The sequence below is a fragment of the Cyanistes caeruleus genome, chromosome 7 (assembly GCF_971803275.1).
Source record: "Cyanistes caeruleus chromosome 7, bCyaCae1.hap1.1, whole genome shotgun sequence".
Lineage (NCBI taxonomy): Eukaryota > Metazoa > Chordata > Aves > Passeriformes > Paridae > Cyanistes > Cyanistes caeruleus.
Window position 1 is genome coordinate 14,254,241 of NC_141707.1, and position 21,045 is coordinate 14,275,285.

At 39.8% G+C, this 21,045-nt stretch overlaps 1 protein-coding gene across 27 annotated transcripts in view; it reads right to left on the reverse strand.

Annotated features, from left to right (window-relative positions):
- The window catches only part of SATB2 (SATB homeobox 2), a 225,522-nt gene that overhangs the window by 65,190 nt on the left and 139,287 nt on the right, over nt 1-21,045 (reverse strand). For all 27 annotated transcript variants that reach the window (XM_086897150.1, XM_086897170.1, XM_086897166.1 and 24 more), the window contains 3 exons: nt 9,093-9,219; nt 6,874-6,997; nt 2,024-2,126 (listed from right to left, as the gene is read on the reverse strand). In XM_086897150.1, coding sequence (XP_086753276.1) covers nt 2,024-2,126; nt 6,874-6,997; nt 9,093-9,219 — 354 coding nt within the window. The remainder of the gene's footprint in view (nt 1-2,023; nt 2,127-6,873; nt 6,998-9,092; nt 9,220-21,045) is intronic.

The following is a 21,045-nucleotide window of genomic DNA, read 5'->3' on the forward strand; positions in this document are numbered from 1 at the left end:
TTTACTGCACTTAACAATTTAACTGTGCACTTACTAAGTAAAAAAAAGTAAGGGTGTAAGCTGTAAGAATGGAAGAAAGTGGAAGACAACAGTATGCTAGAAACACTCAGAAGCTGTAGTAGTATCTCTACAGTTAAGAACACTACAGTTAAGGGCTTCCAGTGCCTCTGCAACTGGCACCCTTGCCCAGTTTAAAAAAAAGAAAAAGAAAAATGAAAAAAAAAAAAGCCTATTTCTGTTCTCCCAGAACAGCAAGTAAAAGCGAATGGTGATGACCTCGAAGCTGTTTGATTCCTCTGATTGCTTTTTAACCATGAGGATATGTTAAAGCACTTTGAATAAAATTCTGTTATTAAGAGACACCATTCAGAGAAAAGAAACACTTCTGAGTTGCACAATGACAATTTAGAGAGAAAAGAAAATTCCCAGTTTATTTGGCATGAGGGTAACCACATACTAAAATGTCCAATCAACATTTTAACTTCTAGCCTAAGCCATTTTAGAAGGTGAAAAGCAACATCTCCATTTCCTTGCCTGCATTGTTACCCCAATCCCGCCTGGATAATTTTCCTTCTAGACACAAATAATTTCACCACAGAACATTCTTTCCTTTTTCCCCTAAGTGAAAATCTAATCATTGCAGAGCCCAGGCATGAATGTCTTACAGGTATGCTCTGCACAAGCCAGACGTGCAGAGAAAAACCAGATGCCTCAGAACTTGTTCTGATGTTTCACGCAATTTTGTTTCGTGCGTTCCTAACTCAAGCAGCAGACTTTTTATGGCATTACTGTGCAGATTTCTAGTCTGTCCTAAGGAGACAAAACAAGCAACCTTTAATAGCTTGCTTGCCAACCTTTTATGAGGAAAAGATGGCATGCTCTTTATGAAAGGTGCTAATCTTCACACAACTAAAAATACAATGGTTTCTCAGGAAGGACATGACACTGCCCTATTTCTTCATAATGTTTGTAAATTCTGTTATGATTTTCCTGGCTACTGAAAGGATCACAGACAGAAATGACAATAACAGTCTATGCCTTCTTTCAGACAATGAATCCTCCTTTCAGCTGTGTAAGAGACAGAAAAACTATGGAAATACCCTATCCAAGGATACAGCTAATCTCCAAAGGTGATGGATATTTGGGTATATAGAGAGGAGCCAGGTGGAATTATGAAAAAGTTTTCTACTATCCTGTAACTTCTGAGAATTTAAAGCACATGAGTGTTTAAAAAAAAACCAAACCAAAAACCTAATAAAACAAACAGTCCACTGCACACCTAAGTCCCTTGCCAAAGGAAAGGGAGAATGAAAGGACAAACCACACACGATGGATGCTTGACACATCATTTTGTGCACCATTGACAGGTGATCAGACAGTTCAGTGGGAGGAATGGGATGAACTTTGAATAATTTTACTGCCTCACACACTGCAGACCTACTAATACAATTTCATTAGAGCAAAAATATAAACAATGGGCTATTTTTCTCTTAAATTCAGTGGGTGCAGCACTTTGTTATTTACATGTGTCTCCCAACAATCAGTATTAAATTCTCTGTATCCAGATTCCACAGGATAAAATACAGCAGGAATGCCAGTACACTTTGCAGTATTAAAAACAGAGAACAAGGGTACATGTAATTTAAAAAGTTAGGTTTTCAGCTTTCAGGAACAAAAAAAAAAAAAACCAAAAAAAAACTAAGTCAACTTACATAGTAATTTAACTTCTAAATCCTGAGATACTACAACATTTTCTTTCCAAAATGTTTTTGCTTAATTTAAAACACAGCTGATCTTTCAGCACAGTTAAATGGGATACTTTAAGCATGTTTTGTGTCCTGTGTTTTCATGCCAGCCTTGTTTGTAAAGTATCAGATTTAATTTCAAATGTGCTGTGACTGTGTCCTCTTTGTAGACAAATTCACAAATATTATTATTTCCTATTACTTTTATTTAAAGCAAATAATCTCAAACTGTCAGCAGAATTCCAAGAAGCTGGAAAGTAACAAAAAAATCAAATTACCTTTAATCTTCTTGTACTTTTTGTACCATCTCCCAAACTCCTGGCACTTGGTTGCTGACACATTGGCATAGTATGTACTATTTACAATGGATGAAATCATACTCTGGAAGTATAGAAAGAAAAACAAAAAAGTGATTTAAAATATCTTCCACAATTAGAAATCTTTTCCAGGGAAAGCAAATGACATGCAAGTGCATAATGATCATCCATTTGTGACTTTAAACCCAAAAGAACTGCCTGATGAGTACAAAAAATTGGTTTTATTCTCCAGTCTATATGCCCAGCCATGAATAAAATCACAAAATAATATTAATTATTTTGTACAATTATGTAAAAAAAAAAAATGTAGTACAAACCTACACTGAGACCTGCAGCTCAGGCTGGGGGGGGGGGCGGGGGGGGGAGGAAAGTTCTACTTTGCTTTGTACTTGTGATATTGCAAAAACTAAACTTCAGTTGCATAACAACAGGCAGTGCTGAGGAACACATGCTCACTGCACCAAGCACAATTTAGGAACCAGATCCTAAAGGTAAGATTAGATGCTCCAGCATGCATAATACAAATAATGCTTTTCAGTTGTCACTGTTCTGCTTCCAAATGCAGCAAGGCTGCACAGCCAAGAACTGGAGAACATCCGTGCTACTCGCTGCAGAACAACAGTTAGGCAAATAAGTTAAATTAATATAATTTATAGAAACGTGTGATTAGCCCTTGTGTGAAAAATCACCCAGAAGAGAAATTAGCAGTGCCATTCAAAGCACAGGGAACTACACATACTACAACACAGAGCAGTCAAAACCTACGAGAAAGCTCAACAAAACTGCAATCGCTTGCCTAACCAGCACTCCTCCCTACTCTGCAAATTCACTGACTGAAGAGACAGAAGCAGACTGGTTTTCCAGTACCTGATACCAATAAACAGGATATTTTATATCTGGGGTGCTTCTGCCATAGGGTAGCAAACAGCCTCATTACTGGTAGTTTTTCCATTCTCTTTGTCCCTTCTCTTCCTCCATGCTATAGAGGAGGCATCCTTTTGAAAACGTTTTGCTCTTCTTTTCCTCTTTCTGAAACCTTCCAGGGTCAAATCATTTAGGAATGACTGTGCACGCTGTCAGCAAGAAAATGCAATCTAACAGCACCAACACACAGGAGCCAATGCACCTTCTCCACAGATTGTATTTTATTTTCCTCACACCCTCCTTCTGCACTTATGTCAAAGCTCAGAGAAAGCCATGGCACCTTGTGCAACCTTTCTGCACCGAGAGGAGAGAGCAAGTATGATTTCACAGCACAAACCATGGCTTCAAGCTCTGGCCTGTGAGCTCCTGCAGGCTCTTGACCATCTCTGGAAAGCTACAAGGCTTATGTACTGGTTCAATGAATTTAACCATGCTTTAAAAACAAAATCATCCCTGCCCTCATCTAGATTTATCCAGCCTCCTGTCCTATTCACTGCAGTATCACAGGAGTTAGGAGAGTTCCTAACTCTCGAGTTTTAGGAACTTAAAAAACATGAGCAAAACTGAGCAACTTAAAATAACTCAGTGATACAGATTACTTTCAGTCTTCAACAGGTAATTTCACTTACACTAAAGATGCCCTTCTGCCTTTTTACTCTGCCTTTTCCACTCAAAGGGTGCTATGGTGCACTGCAGTAGAGTTTGAAGGCTATGAAGTAAGAGCCTTGTTAAGCAGCAGCTCCAATTTCTAAAACTGAGACTCAATTTTCTAATTAAAATCAATATTTTGAGACATAAACCTAGCATTGTGGCAGTCAGCAGCAATTCCCTGCCCATAAATCTTCCCTTGCTCTACAGCATTTTAACAAGCAATAGCATTCTGAAAGCCTGACATGGCGATAGCCTCTGCTGAAGAAGGCTTTTGAAAGTTGAGCAAGTCTGGGTTTTTTTTGCATCACTTCAGTTAAATTTCCATTCACTGAGGAAGGATGGGGAAACTGTTGAACTCTGTCTACATATCAATTTGGTTCTCTTAATTTTTTTTGGGGGGGGGGGGGGGCAGGGCTGAGTTCCTTCTCCATCTAGCTCTAGAAGAAATCAACATTACTGAAATCATGGGGCTACTAAATATCACAGAATATATTAACCCATTAACCTTTATTTGAGAAAGCAAAACTTCAACTAAATAGTAAAATCAAACAATACATCAACCATTGGTGAAAAAAACCCAGGACAGATTCTCTTCTGTAGGGGAAAGAACTAGAACATTTTTCAAACCACATATCCTCACTATTATACATAAAGGAACACTAGGGGTATTTCTCTCAGGAGTCTTGATAAGTCTGCAAAAATGTAATATCCATTTAAAAGAGAGCAGGGGAAAAAAAATCACTCTCTAGTTGCAAATTTCTAAATAATGCATAATATTTCTGGAAAAATCCTTAAGGAAGGAATAAAGCAGAAGAGATGTTTGGTATGTGTGTGGCCACGACAGCCATGTGGAATGAAAACTACCTAGACCAGGAGCTAAGAATATGCACACAAAGAAAATCTGGTGCAATAAGTTCAAGGAGAAAAACATGGGACAGGCTCACATCCCAAGAAAGCTTGGTCCAGCAAAGAGACAAAATGCATGGTCAGTGCTGAAATGAGTTATATGACACAGGAAAGACAGAGATCTCTATGAAAAGATGGAAACACTGAAATAATTGGATTTCTTTCTGCCACACACACTCCCCCCACCCACCCTCCTTCCCCCCAGCTTGGTTAACTGGGATTTATTTGTTTGAACAGGAGCCGTATGCTAAGGGTAGCTAAGCTGCAGACATGTAATACACCTAGCAGAAAAAAACCAGAACAATTTTAAATCAAAGTGAATGATTACATTTCCCATTAGCAGCAATCAGAATCCCCATCTGGGCTGCTTGGAGAGCTTGGGCACTGAGAACCAGAGACAGAGCACTGTCGCTGGTGGGAGCGGGAGCTCCCTGTGCTGCCCCTCTCCACTTCTGTACTTGAGGCACTGTGAACACATTAATAAACAGCAGCATTTACTCTGCAGTTTGACTCCTAAGAGACCACTCTGCAATTTGCTGCTGTCAATAATATATTAACCACAAGGGGGTTGTAATGACATTTCACATTTGGCACGATATTTTTTTAAAACTGATTTGGGAGAAGGAATTGTATTAGAGGCATATTCAGATGACGGTAATAGACAGCTTCTATACAACCTTCCATTGTATCTTATGCATTTTGTAAGCTAAACCAAAAGAGACCGAAACTTTTTATAGCAATAATAATAATGATACAAGCTGCATTCTGCAGTCTCAGTTCAAGGGTTAGTCACTACCCAAGGTCATTTATACCTGTGTTTAAAAGTAAGCAAGTCCTGTTACCTACAGAAGGATCTCCTCTTAGTTTTGTCCGCTAAATAAATACTGGGGCAAGGATTTTGGCTGCTACACTTCTGCCATCAGTAATTTTGTAAATGCATGTCAGACTGAGGCTATAGAAGGAGTAAACCAACTGCAGCGTTTCCACCTGGTAGGCTTTGAAACTGAAGTGGGAGGAAACAGACCTAGACAACAAATGAATTCTGCATATGAAATGATGCAGTTTAGTTATGCTGGATATTGAAGAAGACTGGGCAGAGACAACCATATGCTGCAATCGTCATTAGCTGACCAGATTCCACAGATAATTCTATTTAAAGAAATTACACTTAAACTGTGTGAAAAGGAAAACACTTTTGTATTCAACGCGTGTTCCACGCTACGTGTATCTACAGTGACTGTTATTCCTTTACTAAATCAGCAAGTTCCGTGGCTTTTCCTTACAAAACCCTTCCATTCCTGTTAGTTCTGCAGATCCCACATGGCTGAAGAAGGTGAAGAATGTGATTGCTACGATCTCTGTATTTCACTCTCTGTGTTGTCCCTGGAGTTGTAATCATACCACAGTGAGGCAAAGTTGTGGTGAATAGGAAGAATTCTCTTGGTTTCTGGAGGCTTTGGATCATGAATTGTAGGATGAACATAGAGTGCAATGGAAGACAGACAATCACAGGATCAATAAATGTTGGCTATGAGAAAACAAAGCCTTGGATTTCTAGGAAGCTGGAATTACCCATGTTTTGACTTTTAGAAGACACAGAGGACAGATTAACCTGATTCTAGTACATGTTTTAGAAGGCAATATATATTTATTTTTTTTTTCATGCCTAGCAAAGTTACCTGGTCTTGGTGATAAAGTATTACTCTGTTTTTTCTGAGAGGCAAGGAGAAGTAAGTCATAAAAATTTTATGAATGTCTCATTATGACAATCTGAAGTACAAATAGAGCTTGTGACATCTGTAGGAACCTGTGTCTTAGACATGACATCACTGCCGTTTAAAAAGCAGTCATGGAGAATGAGGCTGAGGGTTTTGTTCTTTTTTTAACATAATTACATATACATGTTTTTGTTGCTGGTTCCTAGAAATTGGGGCACAACTGTTAAAACTGCATACTTTTTATCATGGTTGCAGGCTGATGAGAGGTCCCCATGGGTTAGAGGGAAGGCAAGCCTCTGCTAGTGGGAAGAAGCCACTTAAATCTTGCATTTGAGGATCATCAGTCCTATTGCAATAGGTCAGATAAAAGTCTAAATAAAGGATTTACATGTCTGTGAAAACCAATCAATTAATTCATAAGTTTTACCTGGCAACCCACTAAGGAAACATGGTGTAAAGATACTATTTAACATGTTAATTAGAATTTCTTCTTTCTAAAGAAAACAAGAAATTTATTTGGTATTTATGGAATTGTTTCATGTAGGCTCTTTACAGAACAAGTATGAGGTTTAGTTTGAGCTTTCTTTCCCTAAGCCTGGTGAAAGCACTGACCTGTGAGAGAGGGCATTCTTTGGCTAATGTGCTCTGATTCATCTCTTTGAGCAGTTCCTTTAAGGCATTGCGAACTGTGGCATGGTTCCACTGCTCTGCTGGCAAGTCTTCCAACTTTGAACAACTGTTAAAACAGAAAGCAAAAAGCAGATAGAAACATCACCTTCACAGATGCTTACTTTTTGTGTGCAAGTGCTATAGACCTTTAAGCAGCAAGCACAACCCTGGAGTCTCCTGCTTGGCCAGTCCAACAAGGTGCTTCTCCCCTCTATCCCTCTTTTTACCAGATTACCAGAAGATGTGCAGTTCAACACGCGGCTGCTGATCCTCCTATGGTATACATGTGCGTAACCATTCCTGCTGGGGCCTGACAGAGAGAAAAGGAACTGCATAAAGCGAGCCCCAGGAATGGCTGAGTAAAGCCATCTTCTCCAGACAAAGATACTCCTGCTGGGGTAGAAAAATAAACATATATGCTGCGCTGCCACTAACAAAATCCCTGAACAGTGAGGGCCCTCACTGTGTGACTTTGAAATACTAGTTTAATTTTATACAGGTTCTTATGCTGCCCTTATCACTGAAGTATCCGAGAGCCTTTCAGAAACACATTAAGCCATATGCCCAACATCTGTCACGTGCAGTTCATTCTCACTTTCATTCCACAAGAACTGCATATGCAGTGAAGCTTCTGCCTTCATATGACTTGTGCCTCTTTTAATTTAACAAGCCTATGGTTTGTGTCTGCATACCTGGGGACAGACCCAAGAAGCACATAAAAAGGTGGGAGAAGCTTGCCACTGCCATTTCTGCTGCAGAGCCTTAATGCATGCTCTCCAGTGGCCCCAGAAAGTGGTTTTGCCTTCTGCCCTTACAGCTTGGCTTTTCCCTCAGAGCTGAACTTTCAGTTGTGCTTAAGGAGTTCAAGTATCAGTGATCATTTTTATCTCAAAGTCATGGACTGTCTTTTATTTATGTGGCAACCGGGCATTCAGGCACTTTGAAGATAAAGAATTAGACCTTAATCTCAGGTTCATATCCTTTGCTAGTACAGATGTGACAATAGACTACATGAACTCCTGGTAGCTCACACTTCTGAGGAAATGAGTTATTACACTCATTTTATAGCAGCTATAGGGTCTAGACACTCTTACAACTACACAGCAGAGATGCAGCCCGACTGAAAAATTTTAACAGCATAGAAAACCAAGGAAAGACCTGCTCATGGAAATCAGAAAACCCAAGCACCATTAGAGATTCAACAAAAAAGACGTGTTGCTGTTCGGAAGTTTAATGTCACTGAGGCATCAGCTACTTCCAAATTCTAAATTGAACTGAACAGTTGGAGGGTATGTACCTGTCACCAAAGGACATGCACATATCCCTGTGGGCCCCTCTTCTGTCAAAGCCAAAGCTTCAAAGCATTGTCAGCAAGTTATTGCAGACTATCTGCTATTTTTCACTCTTTTCTCTGTCATGTTCTGGCCATACAGCTACGGGAGGCTGTATGTGCAATGTAGGCTTATCTGCAGCTCTGAATGCACTGCCCTGCCATGCACTGCCAGGGACCTTACATTTGAGGACTCTTTAGGAGGACAAGGGAGAGAAAGAAGAAATAGAAAAGGAAGGAAGAGTAGGAGGAAAGGAGGGTAAATAAGTGTAAAAGCGTTGGGAGCTTTTGCTTTGCTAATCAGAGCTAGCCCTCAGGGAAGGAAAATATTTTCCAAACACCAAATGGAGCTGCAGTGACACTTTCCTTCCTTGTCTTCTGTTTGCTGGAAAGACCACTGGAGAAAAAAAAAGAAAAGTAAAAAAAGCTCCCCTCCTCCACATCTCAGCAACTGGCTGCAGAAGACCTGGATTTTCACAATGCAGCCCCTAGAAAAAGGCAAGGAGTTTATTATTTGATAAAATTAGAACTTAAGAATCCGTTAAATTATGGGCTGTAGAAAGGTCTGCCTCTAAAAGCCCCATACCTTTACTTGACTGTGCTTCTGCCCTTCCCCTCTCTGTTGCCATACTGCTACTTCAGAAAACATACAATATCAGTTGGAACATGCACCAAAAAGCTGCCAGGTGACCCACCCTTCTCTCCATTTTCTTTTCATTTCATCAAAAGCCCAGAAATTAATGAAGACAGGATGTGCTAATCTCTGTAGCAATGCTGTAACCGGCAGAGTAGCTCAGAGAATAGGGAAGGACAGATGTTCAGAAACACCCACCTTTGTAATTGGATTTTCAATGTCACAACATGATAGACATCTTGTAGCATGTCGGCTACTGTCGCATCTGGTGCATCAGTCACATAACTGAGAGGGAGGGGATTCCACCTCCCAAGCTTGATTATTCCTGAAAAGAAAACAAAAAAATCCATACTTTATCTTTTATCAGCCATTTACTAAACCCTTCAGACAGGTTGATTTTCCACAGGATTCAAGATCTGCCTTCAGGTTTATTGCAGTCTTGCCCAGAAAGATATGTTCTACTGACTCTTGAACCAACGAGTGAGGAAGAGCAGGAATAGGTTTAAAATTTTTAGCAGATAGTTGCTGACATGTTCCTGACTTAAATTTCTTCAAGGAAGCACAGGAGACTTCCTCCCTTCACATCTTTCACTAGCTCTAAAGTCTAGTTCTTTAAGTTAGAATAAGCTTAAGTACTCTCTAGTCCTGATTTTGCAGTCTAGAAAAGCTTTCCAGTAAATAAATGTATTACTTTTGACTTGAACAGGAAAATTCTTATGCGTGGGCTCTCAGCACTGTTACAATCTAAGCATGGTACGATTCCCAGTGTGGATGGATGCCACTGGAAACCCACCAAGTAGGAAGCGTTCACTCCCAGATACAAGTTGCACTATGCAGACGGTTGCTTTTCTTTGTGGGAAAAAAAAAATAAGAACCAAACAACAGCAAGCTGCTGACCGCAGATCCAAAATAGCTTTTTGGAGGCGGGGGAGAATGCTGTAAGTTCTATTTCTACTTCTGTTCATTCTTTAATAGGGATCATCACCTCTTCTGGATGAGCTTGTCACAAAGACTGTAAACTTGGATGGCAAACCATTTGGTGCAGAGGTATTATTTCTGTTTAGACAATTGCAGAGAGCCCACCCACACCAAAAACAATGACTAATCCCAGGAATGACTTCCAGGAAGACACCAAACAAAGAAAGCCACAGTGCCATCTTACATGACAGCAAAGCAGTTCAGCCTTGTTCTGCAGTACTGCCACTACTGCTTTTATTTCCTCCTTCACTGTGCTCCCATTGCCCCACTGTTCTGCTCGCTTAACTTTCCTCAGCTCAGCCCTACAATTCACAAGACACCATTCTCCCATTCAGACTGATGCCTCCTGAGGCTTCTTTATATACTGTTTAATCTCTGAAAAGACATCCATAAACTCAACTGCCAGAAAAAAATGAATACACTAATACATGAGACGACTACTTCTGAGATAACAGGCACGCCAAGAACTCCTCTTGGGTATCTGGAAGAATGTTGTGATGCCAAGAAACTTCAACCATCTCCTCCTCACTTTCTCCTCCCAGCCCTTCACCAGCTCTGGAACTAATTGAACTGCAGTAAATGACAAAAACCTTTTATCCTGATCTCCCAAAAATGATCATAAAATAAACACCACGCTGAAACAGTGAAACAAAGCTTCTCACAGAGACAATAACAGAACACAAGGAGCCCATGAAGTACGTGCTGCAGAGTATTTTTCCCCATTCCTACACAGATTGAAGAGGAAATAATTTTAGTACAACTCCTTTTCTGTAGCACTTAAATCTTTGCATTTACCACCAACGTACTGCTTTGCAAGGCATTCTGTCACCACATACTGAAAGAAGCTGGAAGTGACCTAGTTCATCCTCAGTGGCACAAAGTTTCACTGTAACATACTGGTACAGACAGGCTAATATTTCAAGAGCATATTAGAAAGCTTTTGGCAAAGAGAGATATTGTCCAAACGAATCAAAAAGCTAGTAAGTGTTGCTTGATATCCAATGCTTGAAAATGGGACATAAACAGAACAAAAACATTTCAATGATGCACTGTTTCAGTATTAAGATTTAACAATCTGGTGCTGAATATGCTGCAGTATAAATAGTGCCTGGACTCAGATCCAGTAGAGTAACACACAGCACTCATTCACAGCACCGTATGTCTCCAGTGCTGGCTCCTTGAGTCATATTCCACTTGCCAAGAAAAGCTGTTTTTCTTAAGGGGATAGTTTACTTAATGTTATCTCTGGTGACAACAAGAAATGCATATAGTACAGCATATATTAGTCATGAAATGAGCATCAAGGGTCCACTGAGTAAAATACATGCTGGAAAAACACAGTTTAGCTGCTGACTTCCTTCACCTCCTCCTGCTATATAATAATGTAAAACAAAATCACCCAAAAATCCAGAAATCTATACTGGCTTCACAGAACACTTGGCTTCCTATGTTCAACCTCGCCAAGTTTTCATGTAATTGAAAAAATAAGCATCATATGTGCCCCATAAGTCACATCTAAATTGGTAATATTTTACAAGAGGCTTTATTTTTCATTCAATTAAGGAAAGCACTCAGAGAGCACACCATCTGCAACTGCTCGGGCCTGGCAATGCTAGCAAAGGACAAAGAGATGGCCGGGAAGCACTGACATTACTAAAGGTGTCCCCAGACTAAAAGGGTTTAAAGAAAAAAAAAAATCCCAGTGCAAGCAGAGTGCACCATGGGAAATACTATGCAAATTGTTTTACAGGAATGTCTGCTACTACTGGAAATTAGGGAGATTTATTTATTTTTTTTTTTTAATCCTCCTCTACAACTGGAGAGGAAATTGTTTTGGCTGGATTTAAACAAACACAGGTGTTACCATAATGCTCAGTGCCTCAGCACGTTAACACCTGCTGAGAGTCCTTTACTCTGTGTTACAGCACTGCTGATGCACGCTATTTTTTCAGCCGGTGTGATGTGACGTGTGAAATACTTTTTTCCAGAGCACATTAAGCTGGTCCAAACGATAGCCAGAAGCCATGGTTTCCATTCAGCTCCTCAGCAGACTTCAGAGGTGCTTATTTCATGGCACCAACACTGTACTTCAGGCAACTCTTGGGCTATGTTTTGGAAGATGATGCCACCTAATTGAGCAAATGTGTTCTCTGCATACTAAGCCATCTCTGAATGACTACTCAGCCAAAACTGAGCGGGCCAAAATTTTCCCCCTTAAAAAGGTCCCTTCTTATCCAGACTGAGTGTTTCTAGCATAACAGCAACCCTGAGATGAAAACAGCCTGGTAGCAAGGCGTCACTTTCACATGCACATTTTTTTATTGTTCCTCTCATTGACTTCAAATGATATAGCTCAGGCCTTTAAAAAAATCACTTCAACTGGCCTGGCTGAGCTCGTATCCTACCACAACTAACACTTGGGATGTGGAACAGGAATGAGCAAAGGTCACTGTGTTATTAATGAATACACTACTGCTCCGAGAGTATCACTTCACTTTCAGCTCCAGACCTTCTCAAAATTATGTGTGGATAATGCATATCAGATCAAAAAGCTCAGGAAATAAAAAAACACACCTTCCTTGAGTTCACAAAATTCTTCTGTTAGCAAATCTGGTTCTCTTTCCTGTAGCTATTGGGTCTTTTTTCCTGCGAAAGTTTTTTGAAGGGAAACCTAACAGATTTCAAGGCTTGCATACAGCTCAAGAAATGGCTATACACTAGAACAACTCTCAACTCACCAAGAAATGACTGAATGCAGTCCAGGCCAGTCAGGCAATAAAAGACAATAATGACATCAGTTTTCTCAAAAGACTGTTTTCCAAAATCTATTTTAGAAAAGATCCTCTATCCACACTGGCTGTTGGTTCTTGAATGGCATGTACTTCTACAGTCAGGTCTTTCATTAACTTTAAGCCTCAGCTTCATCAAAATGCAGACAGGGAAAAAAGACAAAGTAACTTCACATAGAATGTGTGTAACTCCCTTTACCCATAAGAATGGCAGAACACACCAGTGGCAAACTTCTGTGAGCTCGAGTGTCAGGTTTGTACATAAACAACCACTGCAATTTACTGCTGTTACTCCACTTAGGCCAATGATGTGCCTGCATGTTTCCAATTGAGTTTCATTCAAAAAGCAGCTCCTTTGGAGAAAAAAGTGGTAACTACACAAGTGAGAGCAGAAAGAATTCTACCCTGAACAGAAGCCTTGCCCTGCTATATCACAGCTGACCCATTCTATATTCAGCAAAACTCATCACAAGATCCTCATAAGCTTTATTTTATCACCTGAAAAAATGATGCCCCTAAAGTACTAGGATTATTCCTAGGACATCACCCTACTGAGATGTGAACTGAATGGATACAAGGCTGGGTATAAAGCGAACTTCCAGAATCACTACTCAGATCAGGAGCATAAAATGACAAAAGGCAGAAAGTTGCTTTCTAGAAAAACACAGCTAAGCTGGCAAACCCTTTCCATTATGTAGTTCACACTGTCCCATAAAAATTATTTATCTATATGGGCTAGAAACCTCATTTGTCATTGCAGATGGAAAGACAGCCACACAGTACACTCCTTCTAAGAATGCCACATCTGGGGTTCAGAACATACATATCCTAGTCTAGCCATGACACTTGGTCCTAAATGGAATGAAGACCAGGTCCCGCATCTCCCACTCAGCTGCAGAGGTAACCTTTAATATGGACAGCCCCATAACAATTACTGGAGGCACCTCAGGCACTCCCCAATACATCACTGCTGTAAAATCAAACTCTTAAAATGGGGCATTTTCCAAATTCCTTGTTATGGCTAAACAGAGCAAACAGGCCAGAACATGCTTCACCCTTTCAAACTATCCCCTGCTCTCACCATGGCTATACTCTTGATTCCATCTTTCACAAATTATGACCATACCTGAATTACATCTTAAATGGATACTCATAGTGTTAATGCAAATGCATACACAGCATTAATGTAATTTATTTTAAATGCTAATCTGCCAGGGTTTAAAGTTCATCAGGTGTCCTAGAATTTGTTTCTTTGCATTCCAGGGATCCCAGGACCACAGCCCCAGAGTGGTAGACTACAAACATGAGGCTGGTTGAAGAACACAACCAGCATTTGCTGTTGCCTTGTGAATTCAATCAAGTAGTTTTGACCAAACACTGTGCTTTTTAATAGCAGCTCTTATCAAAACAACAGACCCTCCAGAGAAACTGCAGGTTAGCATTAACACCCAAACACTTCTGATTTCTTTTACAGCTCCAAATGAAACACCTCAAAGAGATACCCAATAAAAGCCCCGCTTCTGGGACCACCAAGCCATCTCTCTATCAGCCACTATTGCAGGACTTCCCTTCAAGATGGGTAGGGTCTTGTGACAGTGATTGCATTTGTTTATCCCCTTCAAAGGCATCTTGTCCCTATGCTTTAGTATGTAATTTTCTTTTGTTAAGCTGTGTTTTGTTACAGAAATTGAAAACTGCCTGTCCCATGTAGTAAGTACAAAGAATTATTTACTCATAAATTAGTTTGCAGGAAATCACTCCCCTGCAGTACATAACAACTCAGCTGTGTTTCTACACTAGCTGTAGTATATCATCACACTGTAACAACATAAAGCCATAATTTGTAGTTATTACTGTTAATCCAGCAAAGTGAATGACTTTTCAAGCAGAAAGGATGAAAAAGCAATGGGAAAAATTACAAGAAAATAAACTGATTATAATAATTTTTGTATTATATTATTGAGCCGTCTTTTCTAGCTTTTTGGGAAATCTAAGAAAATATTATACTGCCTTTGCCCATTGTTATAAGGGTGCCTATATTATTCTACTGAATTTCAATTGATGACACATTGGTGTAATAGATGAGAAAAAATAATCAGCAGAATCCTACCCCATACTTCTAAAGCATCTTTCATGAGAGGGCCCCAGTGCACTTTAAAAACATTAATTAATCAAACTTTGCAACATCCTACATGTGAGGTAGACTGTATTCTGCCAATTGACATATTGGTGATATAGTGATTGAAAACACACAATGAACATAACCCTATGCTTATGCCAATACAAAAGAATCCCCCTCTTTCCTCATTTCAGTCCATAATAAATAATTCAGTGTGAGAACAGGAATAAACTATGTGATTACACTGTGATGCACACATCCACAAATCAACAGGAACACCCACAATCCCCGAATGACGAATGCTTCGCCCCAGCTCATGGGACTTGTGCAACTTCAGGGCTCTGCACAAAAGGGTGACCTTCACCCAAGGGGGAAGCACAGCTGAGCTCTGGCAGCACAAAGCCCCTTGAACTGCTGCTGTTGAAGTCTTTGCTCTTGCTGTTTAAAAATCCTCTCAGAAATTCTGTGTACCAGTGATGGTTTAGAGCACAAAACAACACATCTATGAGCCAGTCAATTTAAACACTTTCTGGCTTGCACATCTGTATCAGTACACATACTTTAGTATAGACTATGCATTTACATAATTACATATGATATTTATATGATTACATATTAAAAATTTTATAGAATCATGGGTGTAACTATCAATAGAAAGACTGTTTGTGGTGCAAGGTTTAATGCCAAACTTCAGAGTACTTTCATAGATGAAAATCACTTTGATACATGAAGCTTGGTTTTGCGTTTTTAATTTTTTGAATGCAAGCATTGCCCCTTCCTTTCCTACAGCATGACTGTACTGAAGTATTCGACTTAAATAACATACACTAAACAGTTTAATGGCTTGTAATTCTACATATCGGGTTTACATTTTACAGTAAAAAGATTGTGCCTCGTGTAATAGATGCTGCTTCACATTTGGGAAACGTTATGTGAGGACCCTGACTTTTATTAGATTAATTTAATATAGGCACTAAGTTACTAGACTAAATTAATAAAGATCTTCTTAAAAAAAAAGAAAAAAAACAGAGGGGGAGAGAGTGAGCAAACAGAATGAACCTACAAATTAAATAAAATTTTCTGAAGCTTGTTATTTTGGAAGTCTTTATTTAATTTTCCAACCTCTATTCAGTATGAAAAAACAGTCAATAATTGGTAAGGAAACAGGAAAAAAAAATTGATACTATTTACTTCAGGGGATTATTTTTAAACCTGTTATATGATAGAACAGGAATACCACAAATAAATAGAAGGGCAAGGAAGCAAAGGAAGTACTATTAAAAAAACAGCATGACAACAGGCCATTCACTTAAGTTTCCAGAGGAGATTCAATGATCCTTGTAGGTCCCTTCCAACTCAGAATATTCTGTGCTTCTGAAGTATTTTTTACATTTCCTGTATTACTTAGAAAACTACCACCTCCACTGAGGAAAACCACATTCAGTCCTGCATATTATCTCCCTTTTGTAATTTTTGGGATAAGTGTGGACTTGCCTTGGACAGCAAGAATATGCACAGAGAGAGAGAAGTCCACTTCTCTCATCTGAGACAGAGAATCACTCCTCTAAATACCACTTCCACGGCAGAATACAAAGTCTTTTAAATCATGACAACTCAGAACAGAAAGGCTACTGCATCCAGGTATCTTTCAGAACCCTACCAGCCTGGAGCTCAGCTTCACGCCTCACCAGGTGTCTCCTGAGAGGCACCCTCACACTGGGGCTTTCTCAGTGGTGTTATTCAGTATGCCCATAGGATTGCAGCACCCACTGCATGTCACCAATGTCACCCTCACAATAATGCCCAGAGCAGGGCATTCCCCCCAGCTGTGCATGAAATTACTGTCTTTTGGGCAATCTGTGCTCCTGTGGTAAAATCTTTCCTGGCTTAGTCCTGGGACACCTGAGCTTGCTCAGCTGCACAGGAGCACAGGCTGTGGCTACTCCCAGGGAGCAGTGCCTGCTGAACGCCCTTGAAATCCAGAGTGCCACAACTCAGCTTATTCCCTGATCACAGAGCTTCTTTAGCTGTTGCCATGAGTAGAGGTTTGCTTTGCCACCTTAAAACCATGGCTGTTCCTCTTGCTTCGGACACCAGCTGTCTCTCCTTGAGTCCCAGGCTCCCTGGTAAAATGTGCTCCTTCCCTGCCATCCCAGCATGGCACCAGGACCTGTCTCTAATTTAGGACCTTTCCAAAGAGCCAACATAAGCAGATACAGCTAGTGGGGACCTGCAACGTGCTTCCAGATCAGCCTTACAGACTGAGAAGTGGGGCTTTAGTGTAGTTGCATCAGTTGCTAAGAAACATGAATGCAAGTGTACTCAACAGGTGGTGCTTTTCTCCACTGCACATGTTCCTGAACAGCCATAAACAATGCCTGGATCATCTCACCAGAAATTTTGGACCTGGTGACCATATTGCCACCTCACCATCTATAAAGGGCTGCACATGAGTAAAAGGACCAGAGCTTTACACAAGCATTTGCTGTCAAACCTTCCTTGTCAGCATTGCTATGAACACAAGCTGCCTCATGACAAATTCAGCAAAAAAAGGGTATCTGGGCAGAGAGCCTTAGGCCCCTACCTTCCAGAAGCCTTTCTTGAATTTTATATGATGTTTCCCAATGGAGAAGAGGAGAGGTAGAAGATTTCCCTGCCTGTGGAAAACCCTGCATCTGATTTTAAAAAGATGCCAGTGCCCCAAACTCCTTCAATTCACCCAACTTCAATGCTTGCCTATAAGCTTCCCATGGAAAGTCAATCTACTGAGAGGAAAAAACAGCACAGTAACATGGCATTGCAGCTGAATACACAAAAGACATTTTAAAGGTTATAAAAGAGCATTGCTAACAGGACATTGTAGAGGATAATAAGCTTAGACTTAAGCCTACGGACATTGTTTGGCCTTGTATGAATCTGAATATCCTGCCCACTCAAAGCAACAGCTACAGAGAGCACAGAAAATCTGGCTCGGACTGCAAACATACAGTAGCCAACTATCTTTGTGTTGAGTCAACTACAAGTAGATTTGAAAATGCATGGGTCTCAAGTCCAAAGAAAAATAAGGGCATACAGCATGCTGTGCTGCACAAACAAACCTCTAAACTAATGCAGTTTTGTATTCTGGCCTATGTAGTTTAACAGCTTAATCTCTTTAGTTTCAGATTTGTGTCTTGGGGTTTTCCTTACGCTCTATAAAGACTAGCAGAATGTTTTTTTCACTAAAATACTACTTCTGGTTTGCCTTCTGTCTTTTCTTTCCTCCCACCAGACATTCAGTTCTTGACTTCCATGAGAAAAAAAACATGAACAACTGAAAAACTAGCAGGACAGCATCTAACTATCAGGATAGAAAAGCAAGTATTGCTGAGGAAATAGAGGGATAGAGGACTTTACTGATAATCTCAAATGACTGCTTCCACTAATTCAACATGAATGCAATAAGTGAAGATACAGTTGCTGTAAATTTTGTCCTTCAACCTTGAAGCCCTCTGCTCTTTGCACCTGCCTTACTGTAAGAGTATATCCAGATCCATACAAGATCAAAAAATATCCACAAGCGTGATCCCAGTATCTCTAATGACATTCAGTTAAAAACTAATTCCACCATGAAGCAGTTAAGGATGGTTACACTTATATTTTAGCATTTTATATTAAAATTTTTTATGGAAGCAACAGTATCCATGAAAATCTGCATACACATGTATATTTAAGAACAGGCAACTGACCTAAGACTGTTTGTTGATACTTAGGCTCAGATCTCACTCACAGCACAAACAGGTAAAAAGTAAGGGACTAAACCTCACCCCTCCCTTACAAGTTGATCGACTAGAAAGAAACAGAGAATAGGATCTTTAGGGTTGTAATATCTCTTTTTAAAAATACATTTTAATAACCCTTGTTCTTAATTTGGGCAGCATTGCAAATTCAGATGAGTTTGATTAAATTAAATAAGAAATTTTCCTTTTCTGACGCTCATTTCTGTTGATAATCTGATCTCAAGTTCCCCACCTCTCTCTTTTATTCCCAGGAAGAGCAAAAAAATTCTGCATTTCTGACAAGTCTAAATAAAGCTTTTCTGGTTACTGAACTATGCTACATTTCCTATCAACAGAAAACAAAAGCGGAAAAAAAAAAGACTAGTTCACCACTAGAGGAGATGACTCAGAGCAAGCAGGAACTGTTACCAGACTCAGAAAAAAACTGTTTTCCCTTGTACCATTGATGAGCCCACATTAATGCTGAGATGAACCTAGATTTGTTTTCTTAGCCCACATCTTCCTAGAACTGAACCTATTTTCTTACAAAGCCACCAGATCCTTTTTGGATTCTGTTAGCATTTTAACTTCACGTTAGTCATTTTGTGAAGAAGAGACCAAAAAATAGAAAGACAGAAATAACTATTTTTTTTTTTAATTTAAATGATAAATTTCTGTGTACATGGCAAAGACTGGAAAGAGTTACTCACATTTTGGATCTGGAAGTTTGCACCACACACACATCATGCTCAGAAGCATTTCCAGTTCCCCACTTCTTTAGTAGCAGCTAAGATTGTCATGTAATCACAGCATATAGAAATTGTGGAGCTGCTATGAAGAAAAGTAACTCTATCCCAGAGTGAGTGTTTAATGGACAGACACTCCAAGCCCCAACAGCCTGAAGCACTGGTGGCACTGTGAACACCCTTTTGAGATGGTGGAGAGCTCTAATACCTCTTCTCACCACTTCTTCCTCTTTCCTAAACTCTATCTCATGTTCAAATCGAAGAGATAAGAAACTCTGCATGGCGATATTTCAAGAGAAAAGGGAGGAGAGACTGTCATTTCTAATCATCTCCCAAAGCCCCAGGTGTCCTGGGTTCACGTATGCACAGCTTCTACGTGTGGAAGAAGAAAATTAATCTAGAGGCCCATTCCCAGTTCTGGAGAATATAATTAAAGAAAGATACCAAGGGATCATGCCTTATTCAGAACATGGCACCAACATTGGAAAATCCCTGTAATCTACCAGAGATACCATTTCCCCATAAGGCACAACCTATACTGCTGCCAGCATTCTCCTATGTACCACAAATATAGAGTATCTGATTGGGGATTTCAACTAATAAAATTGTGCTAAAGGAGAAAACAAGATATAAATAACTGCTTCACAAAGTCCTATGCAGGAAGATGAAGACACTGCACACATCTTCTCAAAGAATAGGCTGAACAGCTCTCATATAATCCAGCTATATTCTCTTCTCCTTACTGGCACAGGGAACCAGAGCAGATCTCAGCACTGAGGGAGCATTACTAGCCCAACACACCAAGGAAGCTTTGGGAAGTTTATCGTTTTCACAATCTGATTGATTTCAAAGGTCACCCTGGAGGAAAAGCCTCAATCTGGTTCCTGCCGACACAGTCGTTTCCCACAGCCAGTATCTATTCTCTGCTCTTGGCACTCACTCAGGTGGTGGGACGTGGGTTGCACTGTGGGTATCTGCATCTTAATGAAAGTCTATTTTACTCCCCCAAAGCCTATTGTTCATTTGGAGGCATGGAGAATTACTGGTTGTTTCATACTGGAGGTCTTAAGACAGGTACACACACCAAAGAAGCAAAGACTTTCTGAGTAAGAAAAAACTTTGGAACTAAAGAATTATCCTAAAAATCTAAGATGCTTAAAATACTATAGTAATTCAGGCTTAAAACTATTTGGAATTTCTTCTAATCAGAAAAAAAAAAAATACCCTCCTTTCTTCATTTGACATCTGAGTTCATGGTGGATGAAAATCCAGTCAGGGGAGCCTATCAGCACTAAAACAGCTCTCATGTTTCCCAGGTGATGACCTCAGTTTACAGTTTATAACAGATTAACTCATTTGAAAAGCTCATGCAGTACGGGTCCCAATCAGTGTGACCAGTCATCACTGTAGTGTAGATGGAAAAGATCAAAGCCAAACCATTAAAATTGCAATCTAGGAGAAAAAAAATTAAGTATTAAACAAAATTGATAAATTAGAGATTAATCTATAAGATTTTTTGAGAAATGGTTTCGTCTAGATGAAGTGTTCTAGACTAAACATGTTATACTAATGAAATTCAAGAGGCTGTTCGGTCAAGCCATGCTGAAAATTAAGTTTTACCCAATCTCATAATCAGGAATAATTTTATTGCTGGAGGTCCAAAACAGCGACCTCTTTGTTACCTCCTTTACCTGCTTCTCAGGTGAAATGTTTTTGATCACATGTTCAAAGAAGCAAACTGAAGACACCAAGGCCCATCAT